The sequence below is a fragment of the Saccostrea echinata genome, unplaced genomic scaffold (genome assembly GCF_033153115.1).
Source record: "Saccostrea echinata isolate AGI-Se365-2 ecotype Australia unplaced genomic scaffold, CSIRO_AGI_Sech_v1 ptg000076l, whole genome shotgun sequence".
Taxonomy (NCBI): domain Eukaryota; kingdom Metazoa; phylum Mollusca; class Bivalvia; order Ostreida; family Ostreidae; genus Saccostrea; species Saccostrea echinata.
In genome coordinates this window covers 62,627-86,038 of record NW_026889825.1, presented here as the reverse complement: position 1 = coordinate 86,038, position 23,412 = coordinate 62,627, and the positions used below count along the sequence as shown (strand labels likewise).

The following is a 23,412-nucleotide window of genomic DNA, read 5'->3' as shown; positions in this document are numbered from 1 at the left end:
TTTTACTGACTTTGATATCCTTTCATACTGAGAGAATATCACTTTGGTATCCTTTCACACTGTGAGAGAATATCACTTTTATTCAATAAATAAATCACAGTATTTCACTGTTGAAAATGTAATAAATATATATATACGACACAGAGTTATATCTTCATATCAAAATTAATTAAATTGTGAAGTAAAGACTTTAAATTACGAAAAGGTGCAATAAACTTTACAAGGAATGAACATGATATAGAAACTTATAATAAACATATAATTTCTCATAATGTGCTCATTATAAATTTCAAAAGATTATCAGTAACCATACAACAACAGTATTGAAAATTTTATTTCTAAATTTCAATATTAACTAAGCACCTCATATAATGAAGGAAATGTACAAGTAACCTTCAATTACTTACAAATTCAAATTAAGGCAAATATCTTATTTATAAAGGTCCAAAAAAAATCTATCCGCTTACTTTATCTTTGACCCGGAAATAAACTTTCTGCAAGGCATCGTCTTTCAAAATCTCAATGGACAAACTACTAGCTGCATAGTAATCCCAAGCAGCTCGCTGCATGTCTGTCTTAACCAAGTCTGTTAGTAAGGTAAGACAAATAGATATAAAGTATTCTAAATAAGGAATTTAAGAGAATCGTGAAACATCACATCTCTCTTTAGAATTGAGACACCTTAAAAAATCAACTTAAATGGTTGAAAAATAAAAAAATAAAATAAATTAAAAATATGATTGAAGAGTAAGAGACAAAAATATATAGAATGGATTTTTTGCTTGAAAAAAAAAACCTTTCAGCAATCATATTTCCCATTGTGACGTATTACTATTAAGTAGATAACATACTCAGTACACAATCTGTTATTGATTATATTGACTAGTATAATATCATATTGACTAGAATAAGATAATACATACTGTCCCTCCCTAAACTCGGGTCCATATCCATTTCACGACACAGTATATGAAAGTAGGCGAAGCCAGTACTCTCAATCAAATCATACAGTTCTTCAAACTCTCTGCGATCACCCTGAAATCATTTTAATAAAAAATATGCTTTTTAAGGAGCTCAAGAATCAATAACTGAATAAGTTGATATTGATAATTATGTAACCAAGTCCAGTCCTGTATTAATTATCAAATATCACATCTTATAATAAATCAGGGGAAAGTTCTTTATCAAATATGTTACAGAGTAATTGCAAAATATTCTATTAGTAAAAAATCAAACAAATAATTTGTTAAATATTCGTCTAATTAAGGTGTGATAAACAAGTATTTTTAGCAGGAGTATAGAATGTGATTCACATCTTAAAGCTGTACTGTGCAAAAAATTGAAAAATCCCAAAAGGAAAATTAGTATGTTCATGTACTTGGCTGAATGCAGTTCTCTCGCATCCTTAATTTAAATATTTACGATTTTTTAAAATGATTTATTCATAAGCAACGTACAATTTGGAAAATAAAAATATATGTGCATATGAAAGCAACTCGTGATTTTTTTTTTTTTTCATTTCCTTTTTAAAAATATTCTAAAATGAAAATAATATTTTTTCAAAGAGGAATCATGCACGTTTTACATGTACCAAAGTCTCAAAGGTATGAAGACACACATGTTGTGTAGTGCAATCGATGGGGGAAATGAAAAAAAGACTCAACAGAAAACACATTTTTATACCTTAGATGAACGAGATTTACTCATACTCTATGACAGAAAAGAATGAGCAAAATAATCAAGCTTATCATTTCTTTTCATAAAAAAAGAACTAAAAAAGAAAGGTATATGTTCAAAAATAGATGAAACATTGCAAACAAATATTATTACCATGATTTGAGAGTAGGCTTCAGTCATCGTGTTGACGCAATGGTCCTCATCGAGGTACTCCATTACTTCCTGTGCGTATAGATTTCATAACAATAGCACATTATTTTAAAAACGTAGTTTTATGTTAAACATGCATTTGTATTTGATTTAATGAAAAAATCTTCGATTTTTTATTATAGAATTTTGAATTTACAGGGTTATTCACATCCTTTATTTATATTTAACTTTTTTAAAAAGCTACATATAGACAATATTTCTTAAAATATATGTTTGCACCACCTGATAATACTTTAACAGTAAAAAAAAACACGTCAACAATAATATAATGATAATAAAAAGCAATAATAAAACAATTTGCAAAAAAGCTTACAGCATGTAAGCCTGTTACCTTAGTCTTGTACTGTTGAATAAAATACAGATATAACGAATACACCGAGAGGAGATTTGGACAGACAAAACAGTTGCTTTATTAGCATTAAAAGCAAATGTTATCACTATATAGGGCACACACTAATACAAGTAATACGAAGATCCTATGGTCTATGAATTTATTAGAGTATAGGAAAATTTCAAAAACCTTGCTGACAAACAAACCTATGAATTTCTTTTTATTTACTTTCTACACAATAATTTCTTAAAGTAAAATCCAATCAATATAAAATTATAAATTTTAATAGTTTTTCACCCATGACACCGACCATAGTGACCTTTTAGAGACGTTCAATCGAAACATTGCTCGACATTTTCCGGGAACAATAAAATCGGAAAAGGCCCTTCAGTGTTTCCAATGAACAATTGCAAAGGAAGTTCAAAGGGTGACAACTCTTACCTGTGTTGTGCTCAGTTCATGCCGAGTTTCGTTATTTAAAACACTCTAAACAGATAAGTATGGTTCGAGAGTTATATCATTTCAACTTTGTATTGTTTTCCTAAATATTCATTTACACCTACCATGAAAAAAAAACTTTTATACTCATACACTTCCTCACCTTTGCCATGATTTCTTCATCTACATCCGGGGTATTTTCTTCTGTCAAAGATCGTATCAGCACTGCTATAGACCTTTTCAGGATATACTCCTGAAACAATAATTATTGAATAACCTTTCGTGAAAAAAAGAAATGAATAAATTTAGTACTAAATTTGTTTGCAGTTACCTCCTTGAGTCCACAGCCCGGAAAATGGCCCGTCCTAAGTATGTGGTTGATGTAATCACAAACCTTGTTTTCAAACACTACCGACTGGTTTTTCTTATTGCCCTGATAAAAAAAAAACGCTATGTATGAGAAAGATATCCTCCATACTCTGTTACTCATTTTGATGCGATCTTCTTTTTTCATATCTTAAATTCAAATTACCTATCATTTTGATTTAAGCTAGCCATTTATTGATAAAGAATACACATATTTACCGATGTGAATTCTACCAATGTGTCAAAGAGCTGCACCACTAACGGCATGGTCCTGTCGTTGATGTTGGAGTATAGAATGTTTAGGAACTTGGTTGTTTCTGCCACCAGGTTTACCGACTTGATGTTATCATATTGCTCTCGTATGTAATTCTACAGTCAACAATTTATTAAAACACAATATTCACTGTGGAATCATTAATTATTCTATGGGGACCAATGTTCGTGGATTTCTTGGGTCACCTTTATCCATGAAATTACACATCAACGAACAATTTTTGGTCAACGTATATGTCCATTGAATCTGCTTAAAAAACGATTTATCCGCTTATTTACGGCCCACGAACAAATGAACATTTTGTTACCCATGAACATTGACCCCCACGAATAAAATCTGAGATAGCAATTTAAAATTCATTTCTAGTTGTTTGTCTCCTTTTTACCTGAAGTTCAAAGTGCTGGTTATCGCACATTAGTCCCAGCATACGAAGTACAAGTTCTATGTAACCATCATCCCTGAACGTGAAATCTCCTGTCATACTCATAGCTGCTCCCATCAGCTCTTTTAATTCTTCTTCATCTACTTTCTACAATTTACAACATATTACAACATATTTTATATATATATATATATATATATATATATATATATATATATATATATATGCTATACCTTATTTGCGTGCGTGTATTTATATGTATTCTTCATATAAATTTACATATTCTCCTGTGCTTATAGAACACTCAAATATATTTCCATCTTCCAGGCAACATGAAAAAGTCATTTTTGACTAATTCCTTAATGCATTCTTCCTTTATTCTTTCTGAAAGGTCTAGTATAAGAAACTGTTAAAAATCGTAAATACGTATTAACACTTAAGTATTAGTTAATTTTATAAAATGCTAACTTTAACTCATACCTCGATCTGAATTTCTGGAGGATTTTCCATTGGTGCAACCTTCGATTTGGGGTTGGAAAAACCATTTGCACTGCCATTCATTTGAAGTGTGGATTTCTGGACGCCATTAACAGTAAGGGTAGGAGGCTGTAGAAAATGATTGCCCATCATTGTGTTCTCTCGACTAAAACCTCCTCCAAGTTTCGCTTTGGAGCCAAATCGCGATGCTGGTCTTGGAGACCCAGGTAAAGCAGGCTGTGGAAATAAATAATAATGCCATTTACAGCATTTTTAGAAGCTTGCAGCTCTCAGACGATTCATATTAATATATAACGAAAGAAAAAGAAGAAAAGGTAGTAATACTGTTATTTTATCATTGAAATGACTCATAAAAATCCTACCAAATTACTTCCTGGACGGAGTTGTGCCATGGATCGTTTTGCCATGGACATCATTGACCCTATTCTATTGGCCTTCAATATTTCCTGAAATATCAAAATATTTTTCATTTTAGGGTTTATCACCTTATCATAACTATTTACGTTATAATGATGAAAGGATTTATGAGATTCATTAAAATTTGCTATCTTCACGTTTTTCATTGTTACGAAAGACTAATTTTTATACATTTTCTTTCTGAAATGAAGGTTATAAAATCAGAGCTAAAGAAAGTTTGATCATAAAAATCACCAATTGTGCCATTTTGCCGGACGCCATTGCTTTCTGTAATGCTTTAGCCTGTTGGACGGCTTCGTCAACCTTAGACTGGTACATCGCATGTAATAGTCGCCTGTCACAATAAAATGTTGGTCATACCCAAGATGTCTATACATTGTCTAGGTTTAATTATTCAATAAATGAAATAAAAGACTTATTATTTAAAACTAACAAAAATAAAAATTACTTCTCTCGTGTTGCAATGGCAGACATCTGCATACGAGCTTTTAAGGTAAAGAAAAACGACTCCTCTCTTGTACCCGTGAAATACTCATAAAGTTTAGTCTATAATGATAAAAATTTGATTAAATAAAATGTGTATAACGTTTTTTTTAATCTGTTCTTAATAAGAAATTTTTTTACTTTTACTTTTTTTTCTCAGTTACAAAAATTGACATTAAATATATATATATGTATTTCTCTTCAGATGATTGGTGTCTCTCTTTAAAACAGCAACCGATCTATTATTATTATTATTTATTTATTTCATCATTTTTCAAAATTTATATAATTTCTACCTGCACATTTTCGTTTCCATTATAGAGCAGCATGCATATAAAAGACAGTGTTTCCCGGACCACATTATCCTGGGGACGATTCAGGTGTTCCATGACGCTGATAACAACATCGAAATGATTCAGAGCATCTTGGACGTCAGAAATAGCCTTCAGTTTTCTGCAAAACAAAAACAAAGACGTATCAAAAATAATATGTTCATTTGTTTCATTACATTAAAGTCATTTGCATTGCAACTTAAAAAAGGATCAACTCTTAAAATAAATTGCAACAAGCAATTCATTTTTGTAAAATAAAATTTTATAACTTTTGAGCTCTGCACTCTTTAGTCCTTTAATCACATTCAAAAGAAAAAGAAAAAAAAAGTAAATACGTTTACTTAAAAGATATATTTTTAATGCATTTTTTATCAATCACTCAAACATTTCTCTTATTCTCTTCTGATCTCATGAAATACGAGTTTTTTGTTTTGAGTCTTTTAGAACCTATTAAGTGTTTAAAATGTTTAAGAGTTATGTATTGTGTACAAGTCAATAAACACTAGTTTCAACACACACTTGAAAACAAATATGAACATTACTAAGCTTATAATTCATCTCTCTCCCACCATATCTACTTTCTCTCCTTTTACAAAATATCAAAAATTACAATTTTATAAACCTTCCAGTAAGACTCACTTTCGATGGGCGGATACTTCAGCCTCCCAGTCATCTGGAAGCTTGACCACTTCATTATAAATCATGGCTCGCAGAAGCTGCAAACATTTAACATCGAGCTGTTCTTGTTCCAACTTCTCTTTTTCGCTTAGATGTGTTAACTGATTTGATATTCTGTTGATTAAAAAGTCTTGTATTTGTAAACATGACTATTTACTTTTAAGTACCAGGATTAACGTTCTGACACTAAAATGAAAAGGTTAATCATAAAGTACTCGTAATTTATCAAATGAAATTATTCTCATGATTTTTAAACAGCGGAACTTCATTAATTTATACGGGAAAAATGCTAGAAGCATTATATTGGTAATTTGTTTTTCATAAATAAAGATAAGAGATCTTATTCGCAATATATATCATACAAATAATGTTTTGGCATATTTCTTGTAAGGTTTAATTCTTTTATTTCTATGTCATAAAATTAATATATACTTCGCTCGATATGTAGAAAATCGTACTTTAACTGCCTGATGAGTTTTTCGCTCATCCGATATCGTTGGATCGGATCTTTATTGCTAGGATCCATGAAACATTTGAGATGATCCTGAAACTCTTGACCCAATGGTAACTCCTCATCTCCGCCAACCTCAGAATAAACTGTAGAAGAGAAAGTGTTTTCTATAAATTCTATTTTTAAAATTTCTCATGTACAAAGTAAATAATAAATGTAGCAGTATTATATTTAGTCGAAAAGCATTCTTCTTCAGTACATTTAATTGGTCATAGGTGTCGATTTCATCCATATACTACATAGTAAACTGACAATGTCGAAATTATCTAATTAAAAAAGTGAATTCTATACTGACCTGCATTTGAATGGTAGTCAATCTGAGCCTCTATTGTATTTGGACCTCCATAAGCAATCCTCATGTTTACCGAAAACACATTTAGCTGTCTATTAATCTCTTCTTCCATTTCGTAGTAAGATTCATAAGACTGGTAAAATATTAGGGAGAGAATAGTCGTCATTTTTATATTTCTTAATATAAATTCTAAAGTAAAAAAAACAAAATTGTTTTAAATTACAATTTATCAAGGAAACTCTTTGGTTTTGATATACATGTATGAAGCATGTATTTAGTTGAGAGGGTCTTTAACATTTATTTAGATTCATAATCTAAGACCATTGCATAAATGCAAAGTTTTATGTGACATTGGATTCCAATAAAAATTGCTTCAAATGAAAAAAAGGTATGTTTTGCTAAATGAATACGTGTTGTATACGTGTTGTGATACCTTTCTTGCATCACTCCGAATATCATGTGAACCCATTGTTTGTCCATATTTCTCATTGAATTCTTCCATGATCTAAAATAAAGGAAAAATTCTCTATAAGGTTGTTGTTTGATTTTTCCTAGTATCGATTTAGGAATACAACTGTATATACTGTAAAAGTGGTTATTTACACTGGTTGTTAAGTACGCGTTTGTGACTGTCAAACATTACGCGTGGGTGTAATATACGCGGTCGCACGAGTTACCGAGAAAAATTTACGCGGTCATCGTTTACTAATATCGAGTTGTCCCCCTTTGAAAAGGTCAAGAAGTTTATACTAATGAATAAGAAAAAATAAATTAGAAATTAAACAAATAAAACAAAACAAAAAGAATTTATACTGGTCATCGATATGTGCATGTTCCTTGGATTGCTAAATATAACGGCGATCTGCACAGTCAAAAGCGGTGAAGTGTGAACAACCGGTGTACGCTTCATTGTAATTATTTACGCAAGCTCCAACTTCAAAGTGGGATCTACTTACCTGTATCTGGGTGGCGGGTGTTGACAATTAATTCAATAGGTATGTTTGAATAGTTAATTCAATAGATATGTTTGAATAGTGATTGTGAATTTGTGTAACATTTTGAACTAATTATTTGAAATTAAGAGGGACGTACTCCTACAATCATACAAAGGAAATGAAAATGAGAATTACGTTTTGAAGCTCTACTTGCGTGACGTTGCTTTAAGATATTTAATACGAAAATGCATTTTCATTGCACAATTTAATTAAAAAAAAAAACAGAAACATTTTCATCACTGTTTGTGATGTATTTATCTACTCGCGTGCGTTCAATACCACGTTTAATACATGACAGGTTCGACCGGTATATCAGTATTAGAAAAAGTCTAGAATTATTCCAGAACTTAGAAATTTTGTGACCATACGCGGGGGTATTTTACGCGGTTCTAAGCTTACCGCGTAAGTAGTGTAAATTTCCCCCACGCGTAAATAACCACTTTTACAGTATATAAAAAAGGTAATGCTTATCAAAATATTGAACGTCTGTTAGTCGGATACTTTACTGTCTTTCAATTGCATAAAACTTTTAAGAAAAACATTATATTTATATGCGTAGTATTTTAATTTTTTTAGCCGATTTATTACTTTGACAGGAAGAGTAGACGCTGACAATAGTGACGTCATACAGGAAACCAAGTTCTTCATCTGTCTCTCTACGCATATCAACGGAGCAACTACCTCCATGAATTCCTGCAAATCATTTTAAAATCAGGCAAAATTGAACATGATTATCTTCTTCTGGTTTAACCATGTGTGTATGTGTGTGTGTTTTATTTTGAAAGTATGATTCAAAAAAGAAAAGAGCAAAATCTAAAGGTAAAGATCTGCATCATCCTTAAAACTCTGTTTGAATATATATATATATATATATATATATATATATATATATATATATATATATATATATATTATATATATATATATATATATATATATATATATATATATATATATATATACAGAGAGAGAGAGAGAGAGTAGTTTTGTAATCTTTTAAATTGTGATATTGTCATTATGCTCTACCTTAAATGAATTTGCAAGTTTATCCATTTTTTCTGGCTCATCAGGAAACAATGACGAATCAGGCTGATAAAATGAGCGACAGAAAATCTAAAAAATCAATGAGGGAAATACATGTATGAAATATATGGAGGTAACGAACAATATTCAAGCTCAAAAGTCCATTATACAATACAAAATAGGAGCAGAGCAAACACGGACCTCCAAACATCAGAGGTGGGATCAGGTGCCATGGAGAGTGAGCATCCCCTGCCGACCGGTCACACCCGCCGTGTGCTCCTTGTCATGATCAGGAAATAACGGAAAAATCCGTCGACAATTCAGTGTGTAAATAATGGCCTAACAATTAGTATGAAAAATGTCAGTCAGCATTTGACTCAATGATAAATTGTATTTGCTGACAAGGTCATTGTATCGACCATAGAACTTACGAAATGATGATTTTAAACGAGACAGCTGATATTCTTGTTTCATCAACTTATTTGTCAATAATTTACCTCGTTTTAGAAATTGTACATACGTAGAGCATGCTCTTGCGTATAGAATCAACTGAGAGATATATACCCCGTATGCAGGTGATGAAGGTATATTGCTGCATAAGTGAGGGAAGTTGACGATTGAAAAGTTAAAGTCATCACGTTTATCATAAAGCTTGGTTGTTAGATTACCATTAACGTCTTTTTCAAGTAAAATATCCAAATATGAAACAGATATGTCAGACTCTGTGGTATCTTTTATCTCAAGTTCACTAGGATATATTGTATCGACATAAGAATGAAAATAGCCATTGTTAATTGACAATACGTCGTCGATATATCTAAATGTCGAGTTGAAGGCCACAGCAAGTGTTTTCTTCTTTTCACGTGCAAGATTTTGGACAAATTCTGCTTCATATGAATACAAAAAAAAGGTCTGCTAATAACGGGGCGCAATTGGTACCCATAGCAATTCCAATAGATTGTTGGAAGACCTGGTCTCCAAAAACCACATAGATATTGTCAATCAGAAACTCAAGCATCTTTTTAATGTCAACTTCAGAGTACTTGTGTGTACAATCAGAATGTTTTTTAACAAAATAATTTTGCAAATGACCAATGACAAGGTAAGTATATTTATGAGTTCCATTTTTATTGAAAAAGCAGCTATCAATGATATCAAAAAGCCTAGACTTTAATTTATCGTGGGGAATGGTTGTGTATAAAGTTGAAAAGTCGTAAGTTTTTAAGCTGTTGATTTTGGTAAAATCTTGTGATTTCAAATTTTCCAAAAGTTCCTTGGAATTTTTAAGTATCCACATCTGATTTACACCACTTCTCGAATATATTGTTGCACAGTACTCTTGAAGTTTCTCCTTCACCACTGTTAATATCTTAGTGAGGAGTAAAGATAGAGGCTTGGTTGAACATTTACTGGAACCCGCTATGTATCTTTGTTTGTAAGGATTTTTATGAAGTTTCGGAATCCAATATAAATATGGTAATTCGAATTCATTTTGGTTGTTTGGAATATTAAAAATATTCAAAAATATTTAAAAATTGGATAATAGAGACACATAATTAAATGCTTCAGTCTTCCGTACCTTTCCCATTTTGTATATTTTAAGTCCTTAACAATATCCTGTAAATTCCATCTCAAATGATAGTTTCCTTTACGTCTGAGGTAAACCCTATTTAAACCCCTGAAATCCCATGATGTCGACCAGTACTATTGCATATAAATCATTATTCAGACTTTCACAAAGGTAGATGAATTGTTTCCCTAATAAATGGTAGATTCCCTATAAGTAATTTTATCTGGAGGAATGATTTACCTGAAGAAATGGCATGATTCCATCAAATATATAGTGAAGCGTTCCCTGTGTCTCTTCTTCCTTACTCCCTGTGGTGTTACTGTCAAAGAGAATACATAAAGATAGTATACATAGTAAAATTATAAGGTAACAAAAAATCATTTTGAAAATATTTTTTGATATTAAAACTTTTAAGTATGGGAACAATATCATTCTAATATTAATGTGCAGTAGTAAAATTTTGCATTTTCGATTTTTATAGGTATATGTACTATACTTCAATCTTAAAATACATTGGGTTTTTTTTATTATTATTGAAATTAGAAATTTTCGTATTCTTATGAGAATTTTGAACAGTTAAAAAGTACAAAAACATAGAACTACTATCTATAAATTGCGAAAACTTGTACATGTAGTTGCAAATTCTCTCTGAAATGTATGAACGAAAGTTTACTTTTAAATAACAGTTATATTTAGTGAACATTTCAAACCTTAGCAAAACGCATGCTTTATAAATTCTTTTTGCTTTTGTTTTGTTTTGTTTAGTTTTTGGTAAGTTTATTCTCCATTGAACATAATCGATAATTTAAAACACATCATTAATTTCACATAATATGTAAATAAATAATACCACTTACATTGTATATGATATCCTTTAAGCATTGCAGAATATAAAATGTGATAGATAAGTACTTTATCAATTAGGTGCTTACATAAATTTCAGATCAGGCTCTTACTATACTGTATATAGTTTTGAATGTACAAGTCACTATTTTTTCCGTTATCAGAACTGTTGAACTAAACTTCTAAGAGGTTGTCAAAAAATAAAGTTATTTTGCAATTGAGTGATTACCTTTTTGGTGGTGGTGCTTTTAGAAGCATTTTGGTGTTTTCTGTGTTATCTTTCGCATACTTTGTTACACTGTCTAGATCCGTTGTTATCTCAGAAAGGTACTGCCACATTAAGCTGAAGGAAGAGGAAAATCATTCAACAATCAAAATCAGTTCATGCATTCTAGAACACACGAACTATAAATTTCATCTAATTAATAGTGTTTGTGTATATAACGTCATAATTTTGTTATTTATGATGTCAGAGTATTGATTTTTTTTGACACACGAGCACTCTAGATAATAAAGTTTCTAGGGATAAGATTTTTGTCACATTATATTTCTGTATAGCCTGGTAATAAAGAAAACATTTCGGTCAATGCTATTTTTGAAAAGAAGAAATTGCCGTTCGCCGACCACCGCTATTTAACACCCCTTAAATGTTGTTCATTAATGCACATGGCATTGGAACCTTATATTATTTAGCCAAAATGACAAAAATATCATTTCCCAATACTATGCCAAATATGAATAATTTTGGTCAGGTAATTTATGAAATATTTAAAAAGTTCGATTTTTTCTGGGACAATCCTCGTATTGTCATGTTTTTTTTTTTCCGTTCTGATTATAGCAAAATCTTAGATTATGGGCATAGATTTCTGTATCTTTGAATTTATGTACGAATGTTTGCAGATACTTTTTTTGCAGCTACTACATTTTTGCCTAGTGTTTCTTTAGTATAATGCACTGACTTAAGTACATATGCAAGGGATATTCTCAAAATTGAGAGGGTAAATATTGATCATCACTCAACGCAATAAGACATGTTTTTTGGAACAGGTAGGTGTTTTTAACCGAGTGAATTTAGTATTATAACTTTCAAAGCAATTCCTTCTTTACTAGTTCTATGGTTTCATTAATTGATATAAACAGTTTATTTTCAGGAATAAAGAAATGATACCACAACAATATTTTAAATGTATTCTTCTACACTTCCTTTCCCTTTAATGTATCATTATGGCGGTAATATCCAATGTGGGGCCTTTATCATTGTGGTTCCGCTTACCTATTGTGAGTCATGTATCATTATGATTTTAATTACCTATGTAGGGGCATGTGTCATTATGTAGCTGCTTGTCTATCGTGGGGCATGTATCATTATGTAGCTGCTTACCTATCATGGGGCATGTCACCAGCTCCACTCTCTATCATCCCACCTGCAGTGTTCAGGTAAACCCAGAGAAGAAAGCGGAGAAATGGAAGTTTGAAGTTGTTACTAATAATCTGATTTGTCAGTATTTTTAGAAGATCTCTGATACTGAAGATTGTCTGACAAATTGATTCGATGTGCCTGTTTTCACCCTGTTGGCGGAAAAAAAGTTTATAAAAATTCAAGTGAAGTAAAAGAGGCTGCATTAAGATATGTAAATGAAAAATATGAAACTTGAATCCTTCCTTCTTAATATTGAAATGACCTTGTAATGACTTTTTTATCGATTTACATATATATATATATATATTCTCTGATCATGCTAACAATGGTGTCAAATTGCAAACTTTGAATAAATTGAGTTGCAGGGGATAAGACACCATGGTTTATATTTTGTAAAATAAGCGATATGACACTTAAACCAGTTCCAGAAAATGTGATGCCTTAAAATGGATTGCTGGTTTGTGAAATTAACTGATCATTCCTTTTTGTAAATTTTCTTGTTGTGCAGCCTTACCTCGGCACATGTAGCTAAGACATCCACCATAGAAATCAAGTACTGTAGTTCTGGGCGTCCTGTATTCGTTAAAACTTGCAGTCTTAAACAAAAGAAAAAAAACTAATAAACGTTTGAAGCTTACCTGGCAAAAAAGAAACAGTAAAGGAAAACAGTAAAACTTTTCTACTCCGGACACCACTGGCTCCATAGAAATTGGTCGAATTAGACAACATTTTAATCAATTGGAAATGTTGTCAGGGACTTAAAGCTTATATCGAAGTAAACAAGATTTCGAAATACACAACATCAGGATCAGACAAGTTTTACAGTAAACCCAAAAATATTTGCATTAAAAAAAAACCCAGTGCATGTATCTAAAATTTAAGAGGTTACATATTCATTTATTTACCTTGCCCCTTCATCTTGATCAATCACTTGCGCAATATCGGATCTGTATTGCATGAAATACTGCATAACAAAACTTTGGTTTCTTTTTAATGGAAGATCAAGTTCTTCCACTTTCACAATGGCATTCAGCAAATCAAGAAACTGTGGAACATCTTCTTTATGGATTGATACTAGTGTCATAATCTTGTGAACCTGATAGGAGTGGATCTTCATACACGTGTTGGAATTTCCAGTGAAAACCTTCAAAAGTTTGTGTAAGTTTCTTCTTTAGAAATAATATAGATACAATGTATTGTAAAAACATAATATTGTCATCATTCATTGATCATTTTACATTCTACTGATATGCAAATTTATGTTGTATAATTTAAAGTAACATGTCAACCGTTTACATTGTATTTTTCTATTTAACTACAATATGTTAAGTAAATGGAAAGTTTCTTCTAAGAAAAAGAATATTCATATCATTGCTGTAAAATCCATTACCTCTGTGATGCATTCTGCCAATTCTGCCTCTGCGCCTCGTTTCGACAGAAGCATGTCTAGTCGGTCAAACAGACGACCTTGAACGAGTTTGTTGTCTCTAGCCATCAATTTCAACAATGTAAATGCCCGCTGAAGAACCTTTTTCTGCCCTGTGTACTGATCCTATTATTAAATTATCAGCAAAGAATAAATAATTTTTGTCAAACTTTGTTGTCAAAATTTTACTTGTATTTCATGTGCAGTTAGAAGGATTGAATATTATTTTGTAAATGATAAGAAGATATCCATTGTATGCAAATTATTTTATTAAATTTCAAATTTCATCATTCATTTGTGTGCTATTTGAACTCCATTGAAAAAAGTCTCAAACACTGTAAATGTTCGTATGAAATTCAATCTACGAAATGTAATGAAATGTGTATAAAGGATGAAAAATATTAAAGATTCAAACCAGAAGGCGAACGTCAATGTCCTGCTGAAGAATGATGAACATATCTTCAATTAAACCTGCAATTATTAATAAATTTTATAATAACATTAGATGCAATTTTGTCTGGTTTTATGTATATTTTTCTTTAACGTTATGCATAATATGATAGGGTCAAATCACCCGGACTGAGATTTAAAAATAAGGTGTGTTTTGAACACATTTGAAAGCATTATATCACAGACATTGAATAAATATGCAGGAAGCTATTATGAACAGTATCCTGAACAATTACCGTGATTATATAAGATGCTCTGGTTCATTCCATGTGCTTCCTCTGGTTCCTTTTCTAAATGGCACAGTCTTAAAAAGCATTAAAAACAAAGTAAGTACGTTTTGAAACATTTTATTGATAGTGTGATTGCATTAAATTTTGAAAAATGTAAATTAATTTGGAAACTTGCATTTTAAAAAAAAACATTTCCTCATTGTTTTGCAATATTCCTTCCCCCCCCCTACCCTGGAGAAAAAGTTTTTTGATATGATTTGTGACTGATGACTTCCTATTATAAAGCAAAGTTGCACATACTAGTAATTTGCATGATACAAATACAGTCATATCCATATTTTACTAATTTTCAATATGAATGCTTACGATATGAGTTTGTCTAACATGGCGACGAGCTCTTCTGCCTGCTGGTTGTCTAGTTTAGCAGACGACAGTCGCCTTAGGCTAGGGAGTAAGGTCTCCAAGGTTTCCATCACAGCCTCAGATTTGTCAGTTATGAGTACCTGACATTGAAAAAGGGAACATAGTTACTCACAATGCCTTTGCAAAATATTTCATGACAAGTTGTACCCATTTCTTGTAGACATAAACATATTAACATGTATTTTCCTCATGAACAAACATGGTGGACACAAAATACTTTAAGTGTATCTAAAATTTATTCTGTAAGGGAAAATTGGTTTCGCAAATTCAAAGCATGTTTGAATATGAAATTGTGTCTTTATCATAAGTTTGCATATTGACGTCGATTGAAAAGGAAACTGCATATGTGTATACAAATAATACAAAACACAGCATATATCTAAAATGTTAGGAAATTTGGATTTAAATTTATTAAAATACCTGAGCTTGAACAGTATTTGTGAAAAGCTGGTGGTGAGATGAGAAGTATCTGTTTAAGAGATGCATGGACATCCTGATCATTTCGTCATAGTGGTAGAAGGACAGGTCCTAAAAAAGCATTTCATAGCAGGTATGTACTTCAACAATTGAAATTTGCTTTTTAGTTGGTATGTTATTTCGAAGATTAACAGTAAAAGACCGCGATAATTATAATTGCAAATTAATATTTTCGGGAAAAAACACACTTGCATTTCCTTTCAAGATAAAAAAGATTTATGATACTAGGTAATCTCTTTAAGTTTATTTTCTGTTCCCGATACACATTTTTTTAATTCATCATTATTTATTGAATATTAAGATCAATATTTAATAATCGTCGTTTCCTATATTTTAAGTCTGTGGACCAAAAGTCAATTGATTCAAGTACCAATGCAAAATTGTTCTCCCCCCTTCTCTCTCTCTCTCTCTCTCTCTCCAGTGTTATAAATACATGTTGTTTTTAACATTTTGGTGCAGCTTAAAGGCCTACCTTAAGGATGTCTACCACTTCATAATTCTTCAGAAAGGATGTCTGCTCAAATATATCTCTCAACTTTTTCAGGGCGGACTTGCAAACACTGAATAGGTTGGACATGATTATATTTAAAAGAACTACATAACTCAGACCTCCTCAAAACTCAAAAGAAAATAAAGTTCATCAGTGAAGTACCTAAAAGAATATGTTTTCTTGGCCGAAACTAGACATTTAAATTTTGACAACTAATGGGGAAATTGTTCTGATAGAAAAATTGGCAAAACCAGCAATGACAGGGGTAACAAGTTTTCTTACAATATCATTTAACTTTATTTGTTGTTTAGATGAACAATGTAACATTGATCTACAATACACCTTTTGTGATAATATATTGTTTGTTTACATAAATTGGTCGAATCTCTGAAATTTTCCTAAACAACATAACTGTCATTATGCAATCAATTCAAAGAAGTCATGAGTAATTGTACTTGCATTATTCGCTTACCTGTGCTGAGAATGTAAGTCGAAATTTTCGGATAGAAGGGGACCCAGTTCAGGTGGTGAGCTGCTCGGATTATTCGCTTGCGTGTGTGTAACTTTGAACATACTCATAAATCTCTGAAATCATTCATTAGTTAAAGATAAACAAAATCATTGAAGTGGTTTTGCAGTGGGATATATTTCTGTAATACAGTAATCTCTTAAATCATACATTGATGCAGTAGTCTTATCAGAAGAAAACTATAAATATCTGCATCTTCAAATGAAAAAGAAAAACTGAAGATGTAATTTTCATGTAAAAAAAAAATTCTGAATCAAGGAAAAAAAGTACAGACCTCCATTCGAAGGTTGAAAATGTAGTTGAAGAACAAATCGAGTGTGTCTAAAGCCCTACAAAATAGAAAATAATGTAAAGAAAGATGTAAATAGTAAAAAATGAAAAAAGGATTTTCAAAACTTATGAAGTAGGGCGCTAAATATTCTAAATTAGGAAAGATATATGGATGGAATATTTTCTTTTGAAATAGAGAGGAAATTTTCACATCGTTGAATTCAATATAAGGACTTTTTTCTTTCTAGCAAAAAACTTGACGGTAAAAACAATAATAAACAACTAATAATTAAGAACCATGGCTTACTGGCACTTGGCTTCCACAATAGCTGAGGTTTCTTCACTTCTTTCAAATCTTTCTTTTGTTCTAAAGGCTTTCAGAACGTCGTCTGCGTCTTTTCCTGCCGTGGTTTATGATAGACGTTAATTAAAAGTTTGTATTGATATAATAATCAAATTTTATATTTTAGTAATAAATTTTTAAGAATTTATTTAGTATATTGATAAAATGTAAATATCATTTTTAGTAGAATTCACAATATTTTTTTTTCCGTTCTCTTACATAAATGTAATAAAAAAGTTTCCCACGAAAAAAGATAATTAAATAAATTTTAAAGTGATTTGAATAAAGGGTAGTATTACCCGTGACATTCGGATACGGTTTGTCGTTTCTGCCGTCAATCAGGGACATGAGTGGCTCCAGCAACTTTTTGATATCCTCCGGTTTGTAGTAGAACCCAAATGATACTAAGTGGTCAACCAATCTTAGAACCTAATATGAATTCAATACCAGTTGCAAAACAAATGTTTCTGGACTATTTGTCATTATTATCGTGTAAAATTATTGAGACATTTTTATCTAAAGCTCTAGCTTTTTAAGCCTACTTTTTGCATAAGAATGCTGTAAATATGGTAAAAATGAAGGACAATTCATTTTTATTTCAATCCTCCATGATCTGTTATTTTCTTTTCATTTTCTATTATGGTTCTCTTGGAAACCCTAACCTGTTTGACAAGCAAATTGTTGCCAATGGTCGATGCCGTCATATCGCCATTACTAGTCAGGAAGTTGGAAATCCACTCGCTTAGCATAGGAAAATATTTGTACGTCTTAGACTGTGTATTGTCAACTCGATCCTGATAAAGAAATATTGAGGGGAAACGTGCTTTTCTTTAGATATGTAAAGACAAAAAAACTATGTTAGATAGTTCTTTTTAAATTATAAGAAAAAGACATTTATCTTAACCTTTAACTTTAATTAAATGGCTATCATCAGATTTAATTATAATAATTATAAACAGGTTTATTAAAGTGAAATTGAATGTGAAGAGATACAAGGTAAAAGAGTAATTGTGAGGTAAGTATATTCACTCAAACCAGATTCAAGTTATAAAGAAAGTAAATTTTGTGCAATATTAACATAATAAAAAGAAAAACTCGTAGAATAAAGTCAGTGTTCTGGTACCGTATTTCTTATCAATCTGCTACTCTACAGAGAACAAATTTTAAAAGATTTTTTTGATGATGTTGTTAAAATCTACATAAACTAAATATAGGATCTTGATTATTTACCGTTATATCTTTAGAATAGTTCTGAAGTAAACCAATCATAAAATATAAAATTTCCCTTGCCATTTCTAAAATGTTTAAAAAAAAAGAACATTTCAGAACATATTATGAATATATTTTGATTAATTTGTACCTCAACTGAGTCGATGTCATCATATATGTAGGACAGTTTGACTCGATCCACTACAGAATGATTATCGCCAATATCCACAAACATAGCTGAAATGTTTTAAAATATCAATAAAATGAAATGAATGACTATGAATTGAACAAGAGGCCCAAGGGCCTTAACGATCACCTGAGTATAATACAACAATTTAGGGTATCCATAGAATATGAAACGAACTGAAAGGTGAAGCTTTGTTGCCCAAAAGCAAGAAAAATAGGGTGATCAGGATCAACAAAATAATAGTAGTAATCTAGCAGTAGTAATCTAATAGTAATAATCTAGTATTCATTAACAGTTCATAAATTAGGTTCTAATCTGTTCCCCATTTATCACTCTCACCAGACAGTATAAAAACAAACTATCAGTGCTTCTGTACTCTTTTAATTCCTTGTTGACATTGTTGCATTGTTACATTGGCCTCTCTTGGTCTTTGATGAACATTTAATAAGACAAGTTATTTTTGTCTCATTTTTATTTATCTATTACTTACAAGTCTACCTGATCATTAAAACTATGAAAGTACTTTTTGTATTATACAATAAAAATTCTTCAATAATTCTCTTATTCTATTAACCTTTCAAGTACATTATTTACAGTGATTAGTTATCACGCATAAATGGCAAAGGGGAATAACTAATCTCAGTAGAATACAAATTAATAGAGCTCTGGCCTGGACCAGAACACTTGACCAAATGGTCCTGATCATGTTCAAAAATCTGGTAAAAATACCCTTCCTTATTGAAACTTTTACTCTTCTTGCCTTTGATATGCCCAGGTGCAGAGAAGATTTTTAAAGCATTTTCACTATATAATAAATAGAGCCCCGCCCTAACATCAGAACCTCTGTTCCAGGGGTCATGAAATTCACAATTTTGGTAGAGTCACCCTTGCTTATCATAATCATGTATTTGTTTATATAATAACCAGGAGTAGAGAAGAAGATTTTCAAAGAAATAATGCACTTTCACTATATGATCTATATAGCCCCGCCCTACCACCAGAACCCCTTACCATGAGGTCATGAATTTCACAATTTTGGTAAAGTCACCCTTGCTTATCATAACTATGTATTTAATTTGTTTCAATAATACCCAGTTGTAGAGAAGAAGATTTTCAAAGAAATAATGCACTTTCACTATATGATCTATATAGCCCCGCCCTACCACCAGAACCCCTTACCATGAGGTCATGAATTTCACAATTTTGGTAAAGTCACCCTTGCTTATCATAACTATGTATTTAATTTGTTTCAATAATACCCAGTTGTAGAGAAGAAGATTTTCAAAGAAATAATGCACTTTCACTATATGATCTATATAGCCCCGCCCTAGCACCAGAACCCCTGACCCTGGGATCATGAATTTCAAAATTTTGGTAGAGTCACCCTTGTTATCATAACTAGGTATTCATTTTGTTTCAATAATACCCAGGAGTAGAGAAGAAGATTTTCAAAGAAATAATGCACTTTCACAACATGATCTATATAGCCCCGCCCTACCACCAGAACCCCTGACCCTGGGCCATGAATTTCACAATTTTGGTAGAGGGCTCAATGCTTATTACAATCATGCCAACAGTTTGACTGCTTGATGTCCAGGAGTAAAGAAGAAGATTTTTAAAGATTGCATTAATTTTGATGGTTTTGGCCCCACCCCTCAGGCCCCAGGGGGGCAGGGGCCACGAATTTCACAATTTTTGTTCCCCTTAACTCATAGATGCTCTATGCCAAAATTGGTTGAAATTGGTTTTCTGGTTCCAGAGAAGAAGCTGAAAATGTTCAAAAGTTTACGACCGACGAACGACGGACGACGCACGACGACGGACGAAAAGAGATAGCAATAGGTCACCTGAGTGACTCAGGTGACTTAATAAAGTAAATTTTTGACCAAAAAAAAACTAGTTAACAATGAAAAAAATATAGTAATAACTTTTTTCATTAATTCTTGTTGGATATGATGAAGGGTTTATTCGCTTAACTGTGCCTGCATCAAGAAAGAGCCTTAATATAATAGCTTCCACTTACTAATGATAAGGTCACAGTACTGCGATCTAAGTTTGTCTGGAAGACGTGTGTCACTCAAACATGTAAACGCCTCCTCCCAGGTCAGATAGTTCAACTCTTGGGTTATGACTTTGATTGAAAATTCATTCTGACCCTTAATAGGTAAGGTAAAATTCAGCTTTAAATTTTAGTAAGTACATAAATAGAATTACCATGTATTAAAAAAAACAGTAAGCCTTTTATAGTCCTTTTGCTTTGAAACCATTTTTTTTAATTTTTACGAATATTTTTATGATGTCCAAAGAATGACCGCCCCCAAAAAGATTTTAAAGCAGAATAATCAATTTATATTTAAATGACGTAAAAGAAATTGTTACTGTTTTAAAAAAGAAACTGTGGTTTTGGAGAAGAAATTCATATGTACGTGACAAAGATATCCAAACAGTTCTAGTTGATGCTCCAGGAAAAGGTAGGATTCGCTGGAGTTACTGTCAGCAAAGTTAGACAACTCAGTCCACGTTCTTCCTTGTGTTGTGGAAACATAAACCACGCCATTCTCTTTTCCTATCTTTTGTCCAAGGTCGGTGTAATAAACACAATTCTGTCAAGAAAAGAGGGTACTTTAATATCAATGATGAAATATAAGAAATAGTGGACAATTTGTCTTTTGCAAATAGACGCCGTTTGTGTAAGACAGAGAGAAACACAATATGCAAATCCAATCAACATGACGGGATTTTCACTGGCACTCAGTTTTGCAGAGATTATCAAACCTTAATTTCACAATTTTAATTATATTTAAATTTAACCTTTTTTATAACTAATGAATGTCTAGAAAAAAACCTAACGAAACCGGGAAAATTCTAAATTTTCCATCAAATTTTCATATTGCTTATTTCTACACTTCACCAATTGCTTCTACCTTCTGAAGTTTATAGAGGAACAAAATATTTAGAAACAATCACCCTCTTTTCAAACAATTTTAACATACCTTGCTGCCTCTCATTAGCCACGCCTCAGTAATGTACTTTTGATTGACAGCAATAGACACGCCGTCACATACACAAAGTACACCAAGCAAGTCTAAATATCTGTGATTCTGGGAAAACAAACACATATAAATGATTTCTTATTGGCTGATAAATCGCATACATTTAACGCAAAACAATTTTCATTCACATTTTAATCTACATTGTAAGTTTTAGAAAAAAAAATCTACATCTAGAGATATACAGAGATGCATGATGTTTTTGAAAGATTTTGGAATCCACTGCTGATAACAAGTCTCTAAAATCGAACACAACCAACCTTGTCTCTTTGTAAGAGGTCAACAAATTTGTCGATGTGATCCTTAGAAATTCTATCAACAATTTTTCTGTTGTCACGGATAAGTTCCATGACCATGTGCACAGCGTTCAAACCAATTTGACCCTGAAAAGATCCAACGATCATGTTCATATATGTATATATTTACCAACTTAAACTTCCTGATATATTTTAAAAGTTTCATACTAAGCAGATAGATTAATGCACGTAGCTGAAGGAACAATTCACGTAGCATAAAAAAAATCATTGACATTTACATACCTCTCTGAGTTCAAACTGCGACTGGAAGAAGTCGATGTATTTGGCGATGTAAAGTTCGTTCTTTCTGCTGTCTCCCATAAGATACACATACATTACACGATACGACTCAACGAACAGCTTTGTCATGTGACTAGAATAAAAGAATGTCGGTAATAAATATTAAAGTTATAAACATAGGGAGATAGATATCTATCATTTCAGAAACTCTGAAATGGAAAGTAATAGACTTCTGATGGATTTTTCAAGTAATGACTTGCTTTAACCCAGTCATGTTGTACAATTTTCAATGTAGCTTAAATATGATCAGAGGATTAAATGAATGAGTAAACTGAAAACTTTCTGACTCTTGTGCACGAAAAAAAAAAACTTACATTTGATCAGCTGAGCCCCTAAATGGTATTTGCAAGAGTCTCACAAGCAGTTCTACAATCTAGAAAGTAAATCAATAAATAAAACTCATCAAATACATCTTATCTGATCTAAACATTGTTTTTTGGACTATGATTTGAATTGAAATAAATAGGATAAAAGATGTCAATGAATATTATATTTAGCTTCGCTAAAGTTTCCTTGAATTAAACACGTTTGAAATAATCTTGTGAATTTTTTATTAAAATGGATAGATGTAATTAGTCACACGACCAAATTTCATTTGATATACTAGTACTAGACGAATATTTCTAATATCAAGAGAGAAGTTATGACATAATTTCTTAATAATGTATTTTTAAAAGAAATGTTTGAATTTAAAAAAAAAAACAAGTAAGATCATAAAAACACACTCACTCTTAGGTTTCTCAGTAACTTTTGTCTCCTCTTGATTGGATACCCGTTGACTACCATAAAGGCACTTAATTCTTGTAACGCCTAAAAAACATGTTTATGAAGTGAAAATTGTGTATATGCAGGTTTCCACTGAATAGCTCTGATGAAAATAGATTTACTAACACATTCAGCATCATGGGCCATCTTTGCGTTTAGTTTTAGTCCTGCCTTTTTCTGAAAATGAATCAAAAGGCATCATAAAAGACTGTCAATCAACAAAATAT

At 31.5% G+C, this 23,412-nt stretch overlaps 1 protein-coding gene across 1 annotated transcript in view; it reads right to left on the bottom strand.

The window, feature by feature from the left end:
* LOC133176534 (inositol 1,4,5-trisphosphate receptor type 1-like) overlaps positions 1 to 23,412 on the bottom strand; it is a 41,293-nt gene that overhangs the window by 5,460 nt on the left and 12,421 nt on the right. The window contains 44 exon segments of the mRNA XM_061311650.1: positions 468 to 586; positions 924 to 1,035; positions 1,831 to 1,899; positions 2,820 to 2,909; positions 2,988 to 3,089; positions 3,242 to 3,391; positions 3,682 to 3,825; positions 4,159 to 4,392; positions 4,539 to 4,622; positions 4,828 to 4,927; positions 5,042 to 5,139; positions 5,373 to 5,529; positions 6,048 to 6,200; positions 6,545 to 6,683; positions 6,893 to 7,022; positions 7,323 to 7,394; positions 8,425 to 8,577; positions 8,911 to 8,997; positions 10,718 to 10,798; positions 11,009 to 11,033; positions 11,550 to 11,663; positions 12,702 to 12,889; positions 13,255 to 13,336; positions 13,646 to 13,884; positions 14,131 to 14,292; positions 14,582 to 14,637; positions 14,853 to 14,920; positions 15,213 to 15,349; positions 15,690 to 15,797; positions 16,219 to 16,358; positions 16,692 to 16,821; positions 17,040 to 17,094; positions 17,343 to 17,436; positions 17,678 to 17,807; positions 18,041 to 18,172; positions 18,739 to 18,824; positions 20,798 to 20,930; positions 21,201 to 21,382; positions 21,770 to 21,875; positions 22,085 to 22,207; positions 22,364 to 22,493; positions 22,735 to 22,793; positions 23,150 to 23,230; positions 23,312 to 23,362. Coding sequence (XP_061167634.1) covers positions 468 to 586; positions 924 to 1,035; positions 1,831 to 1,899; positions 2,820 to 2,909; positions 2,988 to 3,089; positions 3,242 to 3,391; positions 3,682 to 3,825; positions 4,159 to 4,392; positions 4,539 to 4,622; positions 4,828 to 4,927; positions 5,042 to 5,139; positions 5,373 to 5,529; positions 6,048 to 6,200; positions 6,545 to 6,683; positions 6,893 to 7,022; positions 7,323 to 7,394; positions 8,425 to 8,577; positions 8,911 to 8,997; positions 10,718 to 10,798; positions 11,009 to 11,033; positions 11,550 to 11,663; positions 12,702 to 12,889; positions 13,255 to 13,336; positions 13,646 to 13,884; positions 14,131 to 14,292; positions 14,582 to 14,637; positions 14,853 to 14,920; positions 15,213 to 15,349; positions 15,690 to 15,797; positions 16,219 to 16,358; positions 16,692 to 16,821; positions 17,040 to 17,094; positions 17,343 to 17,436; positions 17,678 to 17,807; positions 18,041 to 18,172; positions 18,739 to 18,824; positions 20,798 to 20,930; positions 21,201 to 21,382; positions 21,770 to 21,875; positions 22,085 to 22,207; positions 22,364 to 22,493; positions 22,735 to 22,793; positions 23,150 to 23,230; positions 23,312 to 23,362 — 5,085 coding nt within the window.